We start from the raw sequence: 22,300 nt of genomic DNA on the forward strand, positions 1-22,300 counted from the left end.
CTTGTGCAATCATCTTATTTCAAATATGGGGGAGGGGGGAGCATAACAAAATTGAGATCCAAAGACTTTAAGGTTTTCTGGCTCCTAGTCCAACGTTCCTTCTACTATACGATTTCCATTAGACCTCTTAAGCGTAGACCTCTTAAGCAACTTGGTCATTAAACAAATCATTTCCCATCATTATGATGACTACTACTGTATTACTTGTGACAAATTTTAATCCCAGTCCTTTTTTACCATTACCCAGCCTGTGTACCAACAGAAATAAAATCAAGTTTATTATCAGCCTAAGCTCAGCCTTGGAGAGGGCAGAAGACAGCATGCCGTTTAAAAACAAATTCATTTTTATTATAAAGGTAGTACATGCACAAAGTAAAAATTTCCAACAGTACTGAAAGGTGTAGGTGAAAAGTACAAGTCCTACATCACAAACCAGTGTCCCACAATCCTATATCTCAGAGGTAATCAATGTGCTCTTTTCCCAAAATATCTAAGATTAGGACAGCAAACACGTGCACAAACATATACCTCTGAAGAATACAATGGGTTCACAGGACTCAAATGTTATAATTCTAAGGTTGAATTAACTACCCATTAGGGGAATCAAGTGTTAATTATACTTGGCAATACCACTTGAAATACAACAATTTATTAATTTAAAAGATGGTCACTATAACAAGTATATGATATATTCATTTATAATTCAAGCAAGCAGGGGAAGGCCTCAAGGATATAAACAATCTAAATCACACTTCCCTTGATCACTGAAGTCAAGTTGTCTGTAAAGAGTACAACAGATAATCTCTAGCAGAAGAAAACTGAGGACTCAGTGGGAAAGCATTATCTCAGGCTGTGTAACTGTCACACAGATAACAAAGCCATTTTACTGCAATGCATCAAAGATAATTTCTTTGCTAGCCCACAGAGAATGCCACCAAAGTCCAGGGGTTTTAGATATTTAATAAAAATTGAATATATAAAAAAAAATCTTTGTTGTCAAAGAAATGCTATCTCTCATAAATCTTGAACACGTGGGGTTATGTCAATCATCGACTTTGTACCAATTCTTTGTTATAGAGAGTAATCACTTTTCTATACCAATTTAAGATGCACAAATTCAAACTCTTATTCAAGACAAACAAACATGATTTCATCTGTGAGGTTGTCTCTTGGGCTACTCCTGGCAAAGACCAAGTACACATATTTGATTTAAGAGGAAGATCTTCCTCAAAGAAAAATATCAGCCTCAGAGAACATTTTACCAAAGTTAGCATTGTTTTTTTGTTTTAGTTTTAAATAATTTTTATTTCTTTTTTATAGTTTGTCATATCTCTTGAAAGTAGGAAACTTGAAAAATACAGGAAAAATTTGCCTCAGGCCTAGGAACCAGCAATAATCCATGAACAGTTTTCATTCTTTGCTATGCACAAAGATTGTTTCAAAACATTGGACTATACTGTGCATCTGTCCATGTCATACTGCCTTTCAGCACTTTTTCACTTAGATACTTATCCTGAGCATTTCTTTCTGTATTAAATACTTTTCTATGTATGTTTAAGCATTGTTTTTACAAAACCTAACTTGGCCAGGAGGAAAAAAACTAATAATAAAAAAATTAACTTACCAAGAAGTGAAACAGGCTGGGTTACAGGAGGGGTGGGCAGATTCGTGGGTGCAGCAGGTGGCACAGCAGAGCCATACATTTTCACACTGTCACCAGACTCGGCATTTCCTCTAGGCCCAGACACCACTGTTGGAATGGGATTTCCAATAGATAAGTCTTTTGTAGTGTCTTCATTTATACCAGCGATAGTAGCTAAGGAATATAATTACATCAACATGTGAAGCTGAATAATTAATTAGCTCCCCGGTCAACATTTTTTTGCCATACTATAGATCCTATTACTGGTCCATTCTCCCTCCTACTCCCAACTCCAAGGACAAGTGAATACAAAGGAAAAACATGCTTACAGTTTGGGATGCTTATTGGTGGAGTGTGAGGAGGAGGAATGGATACTGGTGGAGTTATAGGAGGTGGGGGTCCAGGAGGAAGAAAACCTAGAATAAGAAAAATAATGTCAACTAATGTTGTCATTTATTTCAGGCTCAAAAAAAAAATATCTTCTCAAACAACTTAGTGTACCTGGTGGTAAATGCATTGGGTTGAATCCTGGGCGCAAAAATGGTGGAGGCGGCGGCGGAGGAGGAACACCAGGACCAAAGCCCGGAGGGGGAATTCCCAAAGGAGGCGTGAAAGCAGGTGGCTGGAGAGCACCAACTACAGGAGGACCTGGCTGATGTGGTGGGACCTAGAAAGAAGGAAAGAGCAATGAAGCCACATATCTAGCCACCCTCCCACCCATATAGCAGGTACAGATGAAGAAAATATCTTGTTAAAAAATAGATACTTCTAAATTTGTGCTTATTATGTGAATAAATATACTAGATAACAGATGGTAATCTGTACCTATCTCAAATGATAGAAATCAAATTTTCGCTCTCTACTTTATGACAGCAAATTCACACTGTATTTCACCAGTATCTTCTGGAGTTCTGATAGAACTAATACCTTAAAAAATGTTCCATGGGGGCCGGCCCCGTGGCGTAGCAGTTAAGCACGCACGCTCTGCTGCTAGTGGCCCGGGTTCGGATCCCGGGAGCACCCTGACGCACCACTTGTCAGGCCATGTTGTGGCGGCGTCCCACATAAAGTGGAGGAAGATAGGTACAGATGTTAGCTCAGGGCTGATCTTCCTCACAAAAATGTTCCATGGTCAGGTCAAAAGTTTGAGAAATACAATTCTGATCTACAGTGATTAAGATCACAGGTCTTAAGGTCCAACTGCCTGGCCTCCCTTTTAACTAGCTTTGTACCTTGAGCAAGCTACTTACACTCTCCAGACCTCAGTTTACTCATCAGTAAAATGGAAAAGTGCCAACCTCATATAATTATGGTGATTAAAGAGTTAATATATGTTAAATGCCTGTGCCTGACACTTAATAAACACCCAACAGATGTTAGCTATTATTAAAAAATAAAAAACTCCATGATCAATTTTAACAGATTAGTCAGGTTTCTTTAAGTGAGTGCTAATATTTGGATATGCCCTTCCAGAACCAGCAGTGGAAGGGCATATCCAAAAGGTCAACTAAATAGTTTGCCAACTTGGGAAATCCACTTATAAAATATCACAGCTAAGTATGTATCGAAGCATGTAATTTTCTCTTTACGTTGAGAAAATCAAGAGGCTAGGCAACCCACTTTTGTGATAGCCCAGATATATCTGATTCAGTTTTAATGCGAGAAACTGAGGAAGGAAGGTATTGAAAGGGAAGAAAAACTTATTAGATCACACATAAAACCGTGGGTCAAGTATTTGTAATTTTTACCAAAACGTTTTTCATTAGTTAGCTCTTATGTAACAGGAAACGTGCTGAATACTTAAAATAGATTATCTCACTTAATCATTAAAACAACTGACATAGGAAAAACACCAGAGCAAAGCCAGGAAAGGAAATTTGCACATTTACACATAAGAAATTGAAGCTTAGAGGTTCGGTGACTTGCCCAAAGTCACACTGCTGAGTATAAACAATGGAGTTGGCATTCAAACTCTGTTCTGCCAGAACCCTGATTCTTCTTCTTCTTTTTTTTAAAGGGTGGGTTGGAATTGTATTTCAGTCGATTTTGGTTACATTCAAAGTATGAGTCTTGAAAGGCAAGCAATGGAGAAACAGAAGACTTTTTTTTTTTTTTTTTTGGTGAGGAAGATCAGCCCTGAGCTAACAACCGGGCTAATCCTCCTCTTTTTGCTGAGGAAGACCAGCTCTGAGCTAACATCTATTGCCAATCATCATCCCTTTTTTTTCCCCCAAAGCCCCAGTAGATAGTTGTACGTCATAGCTGCACATCCTTCTAGTTGCTTTATGTGGGACGTGGCCTCAGTGTGGCCGGAGAAGCAGTGCGTCAGTGCGCACCTGGGCCCCGAACCCGGGCCACCAGTAACGGAGCGCGCGCACTTAACTGCTAAGCCACGGGGCCGGCCCCTTGATTCTTCTGAAGTAATATACTGGTTGACCAGACAGCAAAGACTCTATGTAAGAATATACCTTCATGTTAAACGACACTCAATTTACTAAATAGCTCTTAATCATTCATTTAAAAAAACTCATGAGAGCATCACCCAAATTGAAGATTAAGAAACTCGCTTTCCCTTATAACAAGCTGCTTGTTGGGTATAAATCCAAGTTCCCTTAGAACATACAGTCCCTCAAGAATAAACATCCCACAAGAAAACAAGAGTAAGTGGAATATACGACACTAACAGGTTTGCATCTCAAGTCTGAAACATTATAAAGTAAGACACCAAATGATCTACAGATGTTAAGGCAATATGAATTTATTCTGGTTTTATTAACATGTATGAAAAAAATGTGTTAAAGAGTTTATAAACAATAGATCTGACACACCAAAATATGAAAGATATGCACATTTATGTACTAGTCTTTGACTATGAATCTAGACATACCTCTACAATAAGATGTGGAATGGTATCTTTTAGACACTTAAAAATTTAAATAATGCCCCAAATATTCCTACCTGTGGAGGTGGTACTGTTATAGGTGCCGGAACAGGAATAGGAGGGACAGGCACAGGTAACGGTTTAGGTATGGGTGATACGGGTTCTGTGTGGGAGGTTTCTGCCCCTCCATTTTGAGCAACTTCATTTTCAGGCTTCTTGGGAATTCCTTTCCAATCTATGACAGTTAAAGAAATTTAACAAAAGTTTACCATTTTAACTTCAAATCTAGAAATGATTTTTTACATGTTGATTATATTAAAAAATCAGCAGTCTGATTATTAAAGAAATGCCTATGCTAATCTTATAAATATTAATTGTTTAAATTAATGGATAACAACAGCAAACACACAAAAGAATGCTTACTATGCGCCAGGCACAGTTCTAATCATTTTACAAATATCAATTCATTTAACTCTCATAACCATCTATAAGGAGGTCCTATCATTATTTTTCCCATTTTATAAATGAGGAAAACAAAGACAATTTGTCCAATGTCACATACCTAGTAAGTGGCAGAGATGGGACTAAACCCAGACATACCTGGCTCTAGACTCCATGATCTTAACCACAACAGTGTATTGCCTGGATTCAAGATCCTGGGAGGGAGGAGCAGGATTTTTACCCCGCACCAGAGCCTCCCAGAATGCGTGGCACATAGTAGATCCTTCATACCTGTTTGCCTGAACAGAAACCTAGATCTATCCTTAAGTGAAGGCGTCATGCACTGTGGAGGGAGAAGGTGGGTATGGGAACAGTTCAGCATTGTTTCACCTCCTTTTGGCTCTCAAACCATCATTGCTGCTTGAAGCTTCCTTTAAACGTTTTCTCTATTTTGCCACGCCAGCCTGTACTCCTCCTTGTCCTGCTCTCTATCAATCTCCAGACATGCTCATACATGCTGCCATTTTTCCCACTGCAATCCCACTGTCCACCTGGCATTTTTAATATCCAGGCCCACAAAGAACTGCTCCTCCTTGTCTTAAATGTTTATTTCCAATTGCTTCTCTGGACATTTAAACATTTTCAAAGAAATTATTATGAAGTACTAGATTAACACACAATACCAACGATGCTCAGTTTAAGACTCATTTGATCTCTCAGGTTTTCACAGCGAAAAATTCTACTTAAGAACTACTTAATACTGTAGATAATAATTAGCCTCACAATTAGTAATTATTTCATTTATGTCTGCATCTCTCCCACTAAATATAAGCTGCATATGGGCCAAGACCACATTTGTCTTAATTCACCATTGCTTCCCCAGTTTATAATGGAGATATTGGCACACAGTGGGTACTTGAAAAATCACTTCCTCATGCAAAGAATAGACATTTGTCATATGTACTACCAAGAAAATAGATGAATTTTAAAAGAAATTAAATACTGCTTTACCTGGATTAAGTGTATCACTGTCCAACATTCCTCCTTCACAAAAACTCTCCAGTTCTTCAGGCTTGACTTTGTCCCATGGAACATAAGTAACACCAAGTTCTACATCCCAATACTGCTTATAATCTGCCTTTATTCCTTTGTTTAAGGCCCAGGCAATCTATTTCACCATTAGTTAAAATATGAAAAGGAAGGAAGGGAGAAGAACGCCGTAAATTTTGAGAGTTAACTGTTGCACACCATTCTAATCACTCAGACTTGGGCAGCAAGGGAGTAATCTGGCCCAGCTATCCCTGGATCTCACTCAAAGCTTTATTTGGCACTAGGCAACTGGTTACCCTTTTATCCCACTTTGTCCTAGGATGGAAATTTGACCGGCATCACCTCCTTACCCACTCCTCCAACCATCCATGCCCCTCAACCCAGCCACCATAAAACTCAGAGAAAAGGAAAAAGTTTAGCAGGGAAAGGCTGAAGTTCCCCATACAACCCAGAATAAAAAAGTGGGAGCTACTTTCGAAAGTCTTGGGTACCTCAGAATTATTCAACATTAGACAAAATCCTTTTGCAGTGCAATCCAAGGGTAGAACAGAGTGTTATGACACTGAGGAAACACTGACTCTGGCCCCTTACGGGAAGAATGACCATGTACCGATACCTTTTCCTCTCTTTTTGCTGAATATTTTTCATAGTTAAGATGAGATGGCAAACTTTAAAAATGAAATGCAGAAAATCCACAATTTTTGAATGACAAATATTTTACTAAATAACATATTTAAAGGAATAATTAATTAAATACCTTGATGGACCTATCCTACTTTTTTCTATAAACAAAATTCTACCAAGCACCTAACATTTAAAATTTTATGTTAACTTTTAAGGAGACAATCTCTTTAAAAAAAGATGCATATGAAAAGCCCCAGCGTCCAAAATTACAGTTTGTAAAAAGCCATGTAATATTATGTATTAAATTTTTAAAAAATGAATTATAACGTATAAAACCATACCTTTATGGATTTCTGGTTCACTTTATAGTTTCCTCGGCTCAGTTTCTGCAGAGCACGATAAGCATCTTGCCGATGAACCATAACAATATAGGCACAACCTCTGGGAGGAATCATCTGTTCCGAAACATTTTAATATTATAAAATATGATAACAACAAAATCAGAGATAATACTGAGGAACCAGTTTTAACAATACCAACCACAACTCCCCTGCCCCAAGCTAGTGTTCTATAATCTGAGACTAAATTAACTTCTTGTAAATTGGCAATTCAAGTTTGGTCTCATCTGCCAATTATTAATGAACCTACAGTTCCCCAAGCTTTGTTATATAAAGACTTTTCTAGTAAAAGGTTTTAAGTGAAACAAGGTTATCCAAGAAATGTGGTTAAATGGCAGAGAATGTTAAACATGGACTCAGAAAACCTAAACTCTAGCCACATCTTCTACAAATCTGGGCAAATTTTAACTTAGGTCTTGAGTCCTTAATTTTATAACATGACATTAATCACATCTGTCCACTGTCATTAAATAATTTAATAAACACTCACGTTAATTGATTCGATTGGACCAAACTCTTCTAAGAGACTGGCAACATCCTGCTGAGTAGTCCTTTTGTCCAGCTGTCCCACCCAGAGTGTAGTACTACAAACTTAAAATAAAATTATAATCATAAAAATATACACGTTTGATAATGAGCAGCACTGTACCTTAAATGAAAACAATCACAGAAAATATGCATGAGTTATATTATGATACCACAAGTTTTAGTAGTAAATCCCATATACATGTAAATATATTTTAAAAATTCTATAAAAATGTGGTAGTACTTCTAGAAATGGAACCAGGATAGTGAACAGCACACATACGAGTTGGAAAACACTGGGTTTTTTGTAGATAGATCCAAAGACCCTACGGAAAGTGGGGCCAGAGAGGCAGTAACTTGCCCAACGTCACCCTTGACAATTAAACAGCAGAGCTAAGACTTGATCCCAACTCTCTTGATCACCAACCAATTCAGTGCTTTTGTTCACTATACGTAGCTGTGCCTTTCCAACTATCAAGGGTAAATGGTTTTTCTCTTATGTTGTGTCCTATGAAATAAGCCTTATAGAGCCAGAAGTTCTACATATGCCCTAGTCATATCATAAATTAAAATTTCAGTAACAGCTAGACTTCTATCAAGAATGTGTCTAGCACACCTTATTAAATATATTCTAGACATATGATGAGATTCAGGAGATAATGCAAGCTAATAAGTTGTTTTTTTTTTTTTTTTGGATATGCTTTATTATTATTTTTTTTAAATTTTATCTATTTATTTTTTCCCCCAAAGCCCCAGTAGATAGTTGTATGTCATAGTTGCACATCCTTCTAGTTGCTGTATGTGGGACACGGCCTCAGCATGGGCGGAGAAGCAGTGCGTCGGTGCGCCCGGGATCCGAACTCGCGCTGCCAGCAGCCGAGCGCGTGCACTTAACCGCTAAACCACGGGGCCGGCCCCTAATAAGTTCTATACATTATAAATTTTTATAAAAGTAAGACGGTATTAGTTATATGGGAAGAAAAATAAAACCTTTCCATTGTGTATAGGAGAGATAGTTAATGACTTTATATTTCATACATTAGATCCAAGACACACTATTATTCATCATTATTAGTTTGGTTCATTCCTTATTGCTGGGTTATAGCTGGCTTAACAAAAGCAAATCCAAGGGCATACACCAAAGCACAACAAAAAAGACATGATAAATTGGTACTTTGCTAACAGTTATAAAACATTTTAAACCCAAGACATGAAAAAAATAACGCAGGAAGTGTAAATGTAAAGGTTAATTTACCACTCGCAGTTTCTGGTTTGATCTGAGGAAGGCCTTTTTGTCGGCGTTCTCTTTCTTTTTCTCGATCTCGTCTTTCCTGGGATCGAGATCTAGGAGAATGTCGACGTCTATCTCTGGACCGGGATCGAGAACGTCGATGACGAGACCTTCGAGATCTAGAACCAGATCGAGATCGTCTCCTTTTTGGTGACCTAATATTTTCATGAGGAGGGAGAACGGATAGCACATGGAGGAAAAAATAGAAAATGTAAGCATGTGTTAATTTGAAAATGAAAAAAGTACAACTAGCTAATTTAATGTTTGGATATGTAAGAATCTGATAGCAGGGAATTCATTTCAAAGATTTTTAATATGTTCAAAGTTAGAAAGTATGCATATGTTTTAAGCAAGATAAGTAAGGCTGGTAACATATACAAGTATCTCTCATCTTTGATACCTCTGGTACTATGCTAAATTACATCCTTGTAGTGTAAGAAGCTAATTATCATCACGGAGATATACTGCTACTGACGTTATCTATGTTCTGTAATTTATTTATTTATAATTTATTAATTATAACATTATTTGTCTATGTTCTGTAATTTCTGTAATTTAATAAATTTAATGGTAATTAGTCTTTGGGTGGTGAACATGATATAGTCTACACAGAAACTTAAATATAATGATGTACACCTGAAATTTTTATGTTATAAACCAATGTTACCTCAATTAAAAAAAAAGAGTTTAAGGGGATAGGTGAGAGGTAAGTAGGTGTGACTGGAAAAGGCAATAGGAGCAGCCCTTGTGGGGATGGAAATGCTCTGTCTGCTGACTATCGATGTTAATCTCCTGATACTGTACTATAGTTTTGCAAGATGTTACCAATGGGAGAAACTAGGTAAAGTGTAATTGGGACCTCTCTGCCTTTTTCTTAAAATTGCATGTGAATCTACAATTATCTCAAAAGTTTAATTTTAAAAAAGACCCTATTAATCAATTTTAACTAGAGAAAACACCTACTATGTTGAACCAATCGTTGCCTTAAGGAAATCTGTTAAATAGTAACAAAATATATGTATAAAGTGAAAAACATTGCTTTAAGAAATAAAAAACATTCATTACATATCAAAAAAAAGTATAACCTGATTATAGTATTACTTATTATCTTTCCACTTTTGTTGCTGATAAACTTGTAGAGGAAGTTTGAATATATAATTCATATAATTGCATGTGTATCTGTATGTAGGCATTAGAGCAACTCAAAAGGAAAATGTGGTTAAGATGACTGACCTCAGATTTTTTTAATTAATACTTCTGCCCCCACTCCACACACAGAAACATACAAATATATGAATTGTTATTTTATTAACACCACATATCTGAAAACAATCCAACTTGATTTTAATCTGTCTCCTAAGACATATAGAATTGGAAAAACATTTTCTGTAAATTACCTGGATGCTGACCTAGATCTTGACTTTCTGTTATCAGACATATGCCGCTTAACCTCTTGAATACAAGGTTGTTCTACTTCCATTTCCTTAAAAACAAACAAACAAAACTCATCATTAAATGAGAGAAGTGGAAATTATTATAAATAGAGGCAAAAGGACAAAATCTAAAAAACGCTGAATTACACATCTCTTGTCCTGAAACAGGTCTCTTCTGGTTACTTGAGACCAAATTACTAATTTAATAATGACTGTCCATCAGCAGGAAAAACATTTTTTTATATCATTTACAAGATTAGAAGAAATACTTTTCTACTTCTGGAAATTACTTCATATAAGTTACATACCATTTCAATAAACCGTTTTAATAAACCATCACCTAAAGCAGTGAACTAGGCACTGGTTAAACATTTTATACTCTATCTCAATCCTCACAGAACCCTATGGAACTTGGTGGTTTTATTAGGTCCACTTTCCAGATGAAAAACTTACAGCACAGAGAGGGTTAGTATGTGCCCAATGTAATAGTCTTTCTTCATATTAAAAAATGACGGCAAGCAAATAGGCAGGAATCTGCATGTAAGTCAAGGTAGCCAAAAAGATAACCTAACAACCTAAGAATGAAGTTTTACCTGATGTGCCTTCTGGGTAAGTGGTTCATTTTGTGCCTGAAAAGAAGCTTGGAAAGCCTGCTGCACAGGTGGAGTTGGAGGAATCACAGACTGGGCCATGGGAGGAAAAGGAGGTGTAGGAAGTAGGCCAAATCCTGGCATCTGTCCATTAGGAGGAAGTGGAACCTTTCGTATTAAAAAAAAAAAAAAAAAAGTGTATGAGTAGATTTTAAGTAATAGCTACCAAAAATAATTAGGAAAACTCTTATTACTTTATATAACACTAAATCACCTACAATAAATTTTGATCAAGGAAAAACACGACATGCACAATAATTAATAATTTCCATAGGTACAATCTTTATCCAAAGAATTTTTATATATCCAAGTATCTAGGTTAAAAATCCAGCTCACATTAAAATTATGAATACACAGGTTTGGTTTTATTTATTTAGTAAGACATAACTTTATATGAGGAAGCAATGTGACAGACTGAGCTTCAAGTCAGAGGTACTCTATTGCAAGTTGTCTCCCTTTAACTTTAAAGGCAATTAAGCCTTTTGGGAAGAAGAGTGGCTAGAAGCAAGCATTCTCTTTTTTTTTTTTTTTTTTAAAGCCTTTGGTTCACTTTCAGGAAACTTTTTTATTTTCATTTATTTATTTTTTTGTGAGGAAGATCAGCCCTGAGCTACAGAGGAGGAGGAACCTCCTCCTCTTCAAAAGGAAGGATTTTGTTCCTCCTCAAAAGAGGAGGAACAATCCTCCTCTTTTTGCTGAGGAAGACTGGCCCTGGGCTAACAACGGTGCCCATCTTCCTCCACTTTATATGGGATGCCGCCACAGCATGGCCTGACAAGCAGTGTGTCAGTGCGCACTCGGGATACGAACCCGGGCTGCCAGCAGCAGAGCGTGCGCACTTCACTGCTACGCCACGAGGCCGGCCCCGCAAGCATTCACTTCTAGGTTCACTTTTTAAATATTGACTCCAAGAGGAGTTTTAACTAACATGCCTACTGTTAGGGTTTCAAATATCATAATAATAATGAGAGTAAACCACAACCTAACCTATTTCTGCATGTGCAATTCCAATGCCAATACAATTAGAAGTATAATTATCATGTCATTATGTCACAAAGAAGTATTCTTTCTTAATTATTTAATAAACTTTCAGTAACTGTTAAACATTTGGAAATAAGTTCAGAGATTATCTTCATATTTTAAACAGGCTTACAAAATATTTTTCAAACTTCATTCATCAACCAGTCATTAAAATCACAAAATCAATTTCACATTACCAAATATACAGAATGGACTGAATATGATACAGATAAGAAAATGAACATACTCTAAAGAGATTTCTTAGAAGCCTTTCTAACCTTGGCTATAAAGTAGTAAATCACTACATAATTAAAAAAAAAAAATACAGATCCTCTAGATTGATTGTGGTACTGGAGGGCCAGGATTCATATTTTTTAAATGGCCCCCCTCCTCCTGCCCCTGTAACAGAGATGCATAGTCAAGTTTAGGAAACTATGAATTAGAGGTTTACTAAAATAAATTCAATGAACAAATTTCTACTAACTTCCTACAATTTTCCAGTGTGCTATGCTTGCTCCTTTTACTGCAGGTTGCAAACTATATTTCTGACGGTTGAGAGCTGAAAGCCGTCTAAAGCATTTTATCACACAACATTTACAAAAAAGCTCCTCACAAGAGAAAGAGCTGTGTAACTAAACAAGCCAGTTCCCTGAAATAGAACCATAATCTCTCCCTAAATGATTTTAACAAAAACACCTATTATTAAATTATAAGCATGTAATATTTTAGCATCTGTGTTTTAATTAAAGCAAAAGCAACTCAAATCAGTTATGTGCTCAACAGCTTTTATCGTAGCTGTAGTACTACTTAGCCAATCACACAGCTAAATAACAGTGGTCTGTGAAGTGCAACCCATATGCTCTAATGAATATCAGCTGCAAGAAAAATGCCTGTACCTGATGGTGCACTGGATCCTGCTGTATTGCCATCATTCGAGGCTGAAACTGATCCATATTTTGATGTTGAGCATATGCTGGCTGCTGCATGCCATCTCCAGGAAACCCACTAAAAATGATGAGCAATCTTTTTACCCATTCAAAAACACATAAGAATCTTAGCCACATTTACACTACAGAAACATAAAGAACGTTTTCAGGAGTCATTAATAAGCAACATTTTACTGAATCATATATTTGCCTATATTAATTTATACACTCAGCATTATTCCCAACATAAAAACCATTTTTTATTGTAAGTCTGATCAGATGCCCTCGTTTCAGAGAAAACCCAAAATAGTACAATTTTAAAAAACAATGACTCCACATAGAAAATGATTTCGTTACTGAATGTTACTTACATCATGCCTTATAACGATTACCAACTCTACATCCACTGAGGAATCAAAAAAAACTTACAAGGGTGCCTGTGGAGGAGAAGCAGCGGGTGTGGCAGCAGCGGGTGCAGCAGCAGCAGGTGCAGGAGGGGCGACAGCAGCGGGTGCCGTGGTGGCAGTGGCAGCAGCAGCATCGTCTTTCTTTGATTCTTCCACAGCTTCTGGCTCATCATCATAATCAAATCTATCAAGTAGCTTCTGGAATAGGTATGTCAATATTCCACTTTAAAATTAAGATTGTGATTTACTGAACAAAAAACTTTATGAAAACAGATGTTTACCATCATCTAGAATCCCACCATGTCACGTACAATCTCATTTTCCCACATGCCGCTTAGGATCTTGGTTCACAGACAAACAATTTTTACACAAATGCCATTTGGAAAAGACATAATTTTTTATTCTGCTTTTCTTCCCCAATCATAACTGCAGGATTTTCTTTGTATTTTCTATATGGTTATTTTATAGTTAATTTAGCAATATAAATATTTTACTAAAGTATTCATTTTCCTAGACTAAAATCTTTCGGAACTTTGTACACATGAAAATGGGTATACATTTTTAGTCAGCTGCAAAATGTACAAAAAGAAAGACTGTCTTATCCAATCACCATAAATGTCTACAGAAAAATGTCCATATGCTGCTTGCTCAAGAATATATTATTATGAAAAAGAAAAAAGAGAATGGGATAGACAGGATCATAAAGAAGTCTCACTATCTGCGCACTAGCTTCTTTCATAAAACTTGAGAGCACACCTCAGATTACCAGAAACTTTCACTAAAAAAAAAAAAGAAAAGAATCAGAACACCTTACAAGATCACGTCTAGAAGAGCCACTTAAAAATACGATTACATTTATTCAGAAAGAAAGGAAGGAAAGTAACACAATGAATACCTACTACTGTGTTTTGGTAGATTACGTATGACACTTCATCATAAGAAGCATGTAATGTAGATATAGTTTCTTCTTTTTACAGACAAGGAAACTAAGACTCAGGTGATTAAGAAACATAACCAAGATTGTATGGTCAGTGAATGGTAGAATCAGGATGTGGACGCTGACCAGTCTTTTTGATTTCAAGCCCTCAGTCGCTGGCATCTAACAAGCAGTCTTTTCTCTCAAGCTGTGCCCATTCCGCTCATGGACTTCCAACCTCAAATTCCTAAACTTGTGTTGTTCTATGACAGTTCTACCCAGAAATTCTGGCGCTACTTTACTGGACAACAGATTTCTAAATTAGGAAGGGAAGTCCCTCTTCTTGGACAACACTTGTGTTTCTTTGTAATTCTAGGCCATGTGATTAAAGGTTGTTGTTATAACTGAGCGATCTAATTCGGCCTAGGCACCCTGCTGTTTTACACACATTAACTTATTAACCCTCATGGTAACAATAAAATACAGGTACTGCCATCACTATTTTACAATGGTGTACACTGAATATTTAAGCAACTCAACATCAACATAGAGTCAGTGATAGGAGCTAAAATGAAAAGCTGGGTCTAAATTGTCTACAAAAACAAAACATATGATTTTTGCAATTTATCACATATATAGTTAGTTATACACCATATAATAATATTTCGGTCAACAGCAGACCTCATATACGACAGTGGTCCCACTCACTGACTCACCCAGAGCAACTTCCAGTCCTGCAAGCTCTAGTCATAGTAAGTGCCCTATACAGGTGTACCACTTTTTAATCTTTTATATTGTATTTTTACTGTACCTTTTCTATGTTTATATATATTTAGACACACAAATACTGTTGTGTTACAATTGCCTACAGTATTCAATACAGTAACATGCTGTATAGGTTTGTAGCATACAAGTATTAGGCTATATCATCTAGGTTTGTGTAAGTACACTCTATGATGTTTGCCCAATGAGAAAACTACCTAATGGCATACTTCTCAGAATGTATCCCCGTCACTAAGAGACCCATGACTATAGATATGTTCTTCAAAGTTTTAAGATTTATACTGATTGCTTTGGAAAAAGATTTGAAGCAATTAAAAAGTTAAACTGAGATCTATCCAAAATGGCATTTTTATTGCTTTTTAGGAAACTGAAGATCTACGAAGCAGGTGAAATAAATGAATTCTTCCCAGTCGAGCTGTTTTACTAGCTTAAAATAAATCTTTTCAGTCAAAGGAGAAGCACAGAATTCCTTTTTCTAAATTTGATGTAACTTACAAACATTGACCAACCCATTTAATCTAAAACACTAGAGGAATTACAATTCAAATTAACAACTAAACAAGGATGCCACTATCATTGCTATTATTCAACATATTTCTGCAGTCCTAGCCACCAGTACAATAAGAAAAGAAACAGGCATAGATGTTGAAAAGGAAAAGTCAAGTTTAGCAGCTACCTAGAAAACCTGAGAACCAACTAGAAAACAAAGCATTTATACCATGATCATTTACAAGATAAAATAAAAATCAATAGTTTTCCTCTATGGCATCATTAACCAAATGAAAAGTGTTATGAAACATTAAATATGAAAAATGAGTAAATACCTAAGAATAAATGAAAGAAGAAATGTACAACACATATGAAAAGAGATTTTAATAAATGGAGATTCTGTATAAGAAGCTATCAGTACTTGTTAAATTAACCTATAAATCCATAAATTCTAAAATTTATGCTAAAGTTCATCTGGAAAAGTATGCTGTGATGGTTAACTGTATGTGTCAATTTGGCTAGGTTATGGTGCCCAATTGTTTGGTCAAATATTAATCTAGATGTTGCTGTAAAAGTTTTTTTTTTTTTTTTTTTTGGTGAGGCAGATTGGCCCTGAGCTAACACCTGTGACCATCTTCCTCTATTTTGTATGTGGGACGCCGCCACAGCATGGCTCAATGAGCGGTGTGTAGGTCCGCGCCTGGGATCTGAACCTGTGAACCCCAGGCCGCTGGCGGAGCCACGTGAACTTAATCACTACGCCATCAGGCCGGCTCCCTGAAAGTATTTTTAAAACATGATTAATATCTAAATTAGTACATTTTAAATAAAGAAATACCCTCCATAACGTGGGTGGGCCTCAACCAATCTGTTGAAGACCTTAAGAGCAAGGACTTAGGTTTTCTGCAGAAGGAATTCTCCTCAAGACAGCAACACAGAAACCCTACCCTGCAAATATCAAATTTGCTAGCCTCCACAATTACGTGAGCCAACTCCTTAAAAGCCAAATCAATCTCTCCCTCTCCCCTTTCTCTGTGTGTGTGTGTATGCACGTGTAGACAGACAGATAGATAGAAAGATAAATAAATAAAATTGGTCCTGTTTCTCTGGAGAACTCTAATACATATGCCCAAGAATAGCCAAACAAAGTTTAAAAAAGAATAAGGGGAGAGGGAACACCTGGAAACAAAATATAGTATATAAATTGCAAGTATTTAAATTGTCATGATGCAGAAATAACTATTAGTGGGACAGAACAGCGTCCAGACATAGACATAGAAACAAATGGGGATTTAGTGTATGACAAAAATAGTGAGGGAGAATTGGCTATTTCCAAAAATATAAAGATTTAACTATCTTGAACGATTATTCTAAAATAGGTTCCAGATGAATGGAGGAGACAAACATAAAAAACAAAAATGTAAAACTACTAAAAGAAAATGAATTTTTAGTACAGGTGGGGAAAGTTTTCCAAATCACAACACAAAAGAGAAGACGAATAAACAAAACCACAATATGTAAAGAATTTATGTTCACAAGTGCATGGAAAACGATCTGAAAGAACACACTCAAACCTGTTCAAAGCAGAGTAAACTGTTTCCCTTTTTACTTTAGAACTGTCTGTATTATTTGCGTTTCTTCCCCATAAGCATGTACCCCTTGTGTACTCAAAAATTTTACCCAACCTTCTTTATAATCAGTAGTCAAAGATATAATGACAAGCAGTATTTACCGTACAGATTCTTAATTTGGACTACCAGCAATAAAGTTATTGTATCTTATAATTAGAATGCTGGAAAGTAGAAATTTTAGAGATGATTAAACTAAAAGATATCATTTAGTTCTAGGATTTTCAAACTTTTATGTTTTTTGCAATGAAACCTGTAAAATGACATGAAATTTTACATAACCATAAACTTAATAAATAGACAAGACACAAGACAGACAAGAGTAGAGTTGCTTGGGTTAACATTTCAACAGGAAGCTCTGAGCTGTGTATATTCAGCACATCTATATCCTTAGTGGCAGACCCTTAAACATGCCTAAGGCCCAACAGAGCAGTTGGAAGACAGTGAACCAACCCAATCCTTTGTATTATAGACATGGTAATTAAGGTTTTTAACAGGAAAAAAACGGAAAGGAACTTAAATATCTATCGATAGGGGAACGGCTAAACTGTAATAAACAGAATACTCCTAATAAGCACTCAGTAAAAATGCAGATCTCAATTTATTAACCTTAACAGAAACAAGAGGATTAAGATCAAAACGAGCAAGTTAAAACTAGTGTATATATATTATGACCAAATAAAGAAAAGCATATATCCACAGTAAATTAATTCTGAAAAGATATACAGCAAAATGTTACAGTAGTGATCTTCAAGTATGACGGCTAATGGTCAATGTTCTTCTGTTTACTTTTCCTTTATGCTTCCCTTCTACTGAAAATTGTTGCAACAAGTATATATTACACTTATAACCAGGAAAAATAACGTTTTGATGTTGAGGGGGACAATCCCTCAAACCACAAAACAACAAAAGAAACAATCCACAGAGAAGCTAGAGAAGGGTAACTTCCACATTCCAAGCTGAGTGACATCAACAGCTGGGTGGATTATGTGAGAGGCTTGAGCATACCTTGTCAAATGCAGTTTTCTGCTCAGGTGGGGGGAAAGCAGCCTTTTGTTCAGGTGGTTGTGTAGGAGCTGTCTTTAACTGAGCTGTGATAGCCTGAACCTGTGCCATCACAGCATTGTCAATGGCGGGAGACTGTGGTTTTGGAGGCTGTTGAAAAGTCTGAAGGATCTGCTGAAGCTTAAAGAATGGGAAAACTGATAAACCACATAATAAAGTATAATCATAGCATCAAAAGTTAACTTACTAAAAAAAAAAAAGTCTTAAAGGTGACTCAAAATAGCATAGACACAGGGCAAACTGGAAAAAAGAATTCATCTTTTAGTAATGGTTAAATTTGTTGTGAACGAATATATCAGGGATACAATGTGCATCACTTAAGGTCAAAAATGTATGCTGATGACCCCAAGGGTAGAAAATGATGGTCCAAGAGAAGAGAAAATACACTGAATTGTGTACAAGGTAAATATATGTTTTCTAGAAAAATGTAAAAATCATTTCCAAACAATTTTGAAATCAATCAGAAATGCTAGAATTGTGAGCAACGATACCAGCCACTTAGCAGTTCTGAAGTTCTCGCCACAAAGAAGTACTGTTATGTCACAGTGTGTTGTTCCTTGTTTTTCATCTTTACCAATTCTCCCCTAATTATCCATATGCCATTACCTTCCCAGTGAAGGCTTTTCTAGTGGAAAAGCAGAACTATTTCCTCCCTTGACTGTGCTCATTAATTAGGTGTGGAAAATAAGAACTGACAATAGCACCTAACTGCAAACAATTTAATCTTTGATAGGATAGGGTGGTTTACCTGTTGACCTTGGGTCGTCTGAAACAGCTGGGCCACAGCAGCAAAAGCATCAGAGCTGGGCAACTGTGGTACAGTTGGTACGGAGTTTGTAGTGGCTTGTGGGGGTTCAGAAGAAACCTTAACTGAAGGTGGCGGTGAACCTAAAAAAGAAAAGGTCATTAAGGCCTAAGAAAACTTTAACCTACAAATTTTCCTTTTTAAACTCCATTGAGCTTCTTTACCGAAATAACATTCAAGTAACATTCCATTTAACATATAGTAAAAATACAGATTGTGTAAACAGTCTATAACAGGTACTGTTAAGAGCACACTTTTATTAGAAATAAGAATTATGGAAAGAAAACCATACCTTCCAAGATGTAAACTCAAGTTTCCTTATGGAAATCTTCCACCAATATAAACAAACTTCAAACTTTTCAGGTACAAAAAGTTATACCATTTTCTAAGCTCACAGATACACTTGACCATACCTTCATTATTAGTAACATTTTCTGCCACGGGGGCCACATTACTAGTTCCTGCTGCCATGTCCAAAAGAGGCTGAATAATTTCAATTTTGAATACTCCATTTTTTTGCCAAAGGTTCAGCACGCGAACTATTTTACTCTGTTATGTGTGAGAAAACATGAATATACGATCAATATCAGCATAAACAGTTTAATATACCTCTTACAAAAAAAGAGAAAAAAAAGAAACCTAGGGTAATATTTCCATACTAAGTCTGCTTTTTAAATAGAAAAGAATCTACCATCAGAATTACAACCTGGTAAGCTACTCTAATCAGTCTTTCTTTAGTAGTGTAATCTAGAGTAAGAAAAAGAGAAGAAAAAAAAAAAGGAAACAGAAAAGGAATATAACCTAGAGAATCAAAAGAAATATAATAATAAAAAAATGTATCTGAAGTTTTCATTACATTTTATTTATGGTTACAAAGAAATCCCATCTCTGACAAAAACCAGTTATCTTAGAGAAGTAAATGAAGTGAAGAATTTCTGCAGGATGATTCTAATAGTTAAAATATTTAAGAAACTGGCCTGTAACTGATCGGGAGGTTGTTTTGTGGACCAGTAAATATGAAGGAGGAGATCCAGAGAAGATGTCATTCACAGGTATAACTCTTATCTCCTACTCAAGGAATGACACTCTTTTCTTTTGTATATTTTTCCCACAAAAGCACTCCTCCAAGAATATAAATACAGAATCTACAACACTCAAATTTACATGCTGTTTATTGTAAATGTCTCCATTCTTCATTATTCTGAGTAGGTTTACCATTGTATTTCTCCCACCTATTGGAGTCCAGTTATGATGTCCGTAATGTTTTTTCTACCTTTTTATAGTACATAGTAAAACCTATATGAGGAATTCAGTACTGTAGTCTGATTGCTAATGAATACCACTTATGCTCTAGCATCTCTATATGCTAAGGAAAGCCATCAATTATGGTCCCTTCCTTCTGGAATACGCAATAATTTGAGATGAGCATTGCCTTTCTCTACTGCAGAATTTCTTTACCATTCACTTATAAGTAATCTTTCCAACAATGGCTTCTTTAACGCAAGATGGTGTTCTTTTTATATTTCAGCAGTACAACATTTCTGAACGACTTCACAAGAAAATAAATGAGATGACCACTACGAAAAAACCTGGCTTTTGGGCCGGCCCTGTGGCTTAGCGGTTAAGTGTGTGCGCTCTGCTGCTGGCGGCCCGGGTTCGGATCCCGGGCGCGCACCGACACACCGCTTCTCCGGCCACGCTGAGGCCGCATCCCACATGCAGCGACTGGAGGGATGTGCAACTATGACATACAACAATCTGCTGGGGCTTTGGGGGGCAAAAAATAAATAAATAAAATCTTTAAAAAAAAAACAAACAAAAAAAAAAACCTGGCTTTTGTTTCAACTTCACAGAGATCACTACATGATTATCTTTCTAGTAATACAGTACGCTTCAAACATCTAATAAACATTTAAATAGATATAAATAAATATAAAAATAAAAACAAGAATATAAGTTTTAATTTAAAAATTATTAACTATACCTTATCTTCAGATGGACAAAGATATAAATATTGGAATGTGGCAGTTATGTTTTTAGAGAATCTTGGCCCAAAAACATCTTTATCAGTTCCAAACTGATGACGAGACTGTCGCACAATTGAGTCGATTACGTATAACCCTGGAACCTTGTATTCTGGTTTACACTACAAAGATAAAGATGTAAAGTCAATACAAGAAAAGCAAAATCACCATTTGACACCTATTAATCTCACTTTTATGAAATTCTGTTTATCCAATGATTGTTTCTATTTAGAAACTACTTGAATGTTTAGCTCTCTTATTGGCTAGCTTGTCAAATTTCCCACAGGTCTATACAGAACAATATAGCATTCTCTTGATACTTCAGACTCCCAATATTTCACTTCTCCCTGATCTCTCTATCTCCCCACACACAATTTCCTAGAATCAACATTACTTTATCAATCCCTAAGCTACTTCCATGCAAATCCACTTATTATGATAGTCTCTACTCCAATTCATCTTGCTCAAAAAAATAATGTTTTCCTTTTATTATCAAAAAGATAATTTTAACATAACAATTTTAATTCTATTAAAGCATAGTACCAGAGAAACAAAAACTAAAAGGAGAGGTCATTTTTGGCCTATCAAATTGACAAGATAAAAAGAATAGAGAAATAGGCACCTACATACATTTCTGGTGGCACAACTTTTATGGAAGATGATTTAGCAATAAAGGCAAAGCCTTATTTGATACAACAATTCTACATCTAGAAATTTATCCTAAGGAAAACAATTAAGATGCATCTAATTTTTTCCATAAGGCCAGCCACTGAAGTGAAATGTCCAACAGGGAACTGGCTGAGTAAATCATGGAAACAATCAGGTGACAGAATACTTGTAGATATCTACGATAAATTCAGTGAGAATAGCAGGTTATCAATCAGTCTGCCTTCATTTTTCCTTTTATAAATGTACATGAACATAATAAAAAATGAATAGATCCAAATATAAATTTTCATAATAATCTGGGGTGGTGGCAAATAGATAATATTAATTTTTTTCCATTGTACTTATCTGTACTTTAATTTGCTACTATAAAAACCTCTACTGACCATTTTTTTTTCTTGGCTGTTGGAGCTCTAACTCCTGTCTCTCAGCCAGTATTAAAAGGCCATGGATCAGAGACGTTTCCACATGCACTGGTATGTACCATATGGCACAGCTCCAAGTTGGCGGAGAAGACAAAAATGTCTAAGTCTCCATCCTTGGTCCTCTACTGAGACAGACATGCGCTATTCACACAGTTATAAAACAACATACAACTATAAAACTGAAAAATGGTTTAATTATGATGGGAGCAGG

The 22,300-nt window shown here is 36.0% G+C and overlaps 1 protein-coding gene across 3 annotated transcripts in view; it reads right to left on the minus strand.

Moving 5' to 3' along the window:
• The window catches only part of SCAF4 (SR-related CTD associated factor 4), a 60,089-nt gene that overhangs the window by 14,508 nt on the left and 23,281 nt on the right, over positions 1-22,300 (minus strand). For 2 of the 3 annotated variants that reach the window (XM_058523008.1, XM_058523006.1), the window contains exons 4-19: positions 20,959-21,120; positions 19,388-19,523; positions 18,918-19,057; positions 18,113-18,289; positions 13,311-13,486; positions 12,852-12,960; positions 10,879-11,043; positions 10,250-10,335; positions 8,817-9,007; positions 7,527-7,627; positions 6,980-7,093; positions 5,976-6,132; positions 4,601-4,758; positions 2,144-2,309; positions 1,972-2,058; positions 1,625-1,816 (exon numbers count right to left, since the gene is read on the minus strand). In XM_058523008.1, the coding sequence (XP_058378991.1) occupies positions 1,625-1,816; positions 1,972-2,058; positions 2,144-2,309; positions 4,601-4,758; positions 5,976-6,132; positions 6,980-7,093; positions 7,527-7,627; positions 8,817-9,007; positions 10,250-10,335; positions 10,879-11,043; positions 12,852-12,960; positions 13,311-13,486; positions 18,113-18,289; positions 18,918-19,057; positions 19,388-19,523; positions 20,959-21,120 (2,317 nt within the window). The remainder of the gene's footprint in view (positions 1-1,624; positions 1,817-1,971; positions 2,059-2,143; positions 2,310-4,600; positions 4,759-5,975; positions 6,133-6,979; positions 7,094-7,526; positions 7,628-8,816; positions 9,008-10,249; positions 10,336-10,878; positions 11,044-12,851; positions 12,961-13,310; positions 13,487-18,112; positions 18,290-18,917; positions 19,058-19,387; positions 19,524-20,958; positions 21,121-22,300) is intronic. The other variant, XM_058523007.1, reaches the window with a different exon arrangement.

The sequence above is a fragment of the Diceros bicornis genome, chromosome 27, assembly GCF_020826845.1.
Source record: "Diceros bicornis minor isolate mBicDic1 chromosome 27, mDicBic1.mat.cur, whole genome shotgun sequence".
Lineage (NCBI taxonomy): Eukaryota > Metazoa > Chordata > Mammalia > Perissodactyla > Rhinocerotidae > Diceros > Diceros bicornis.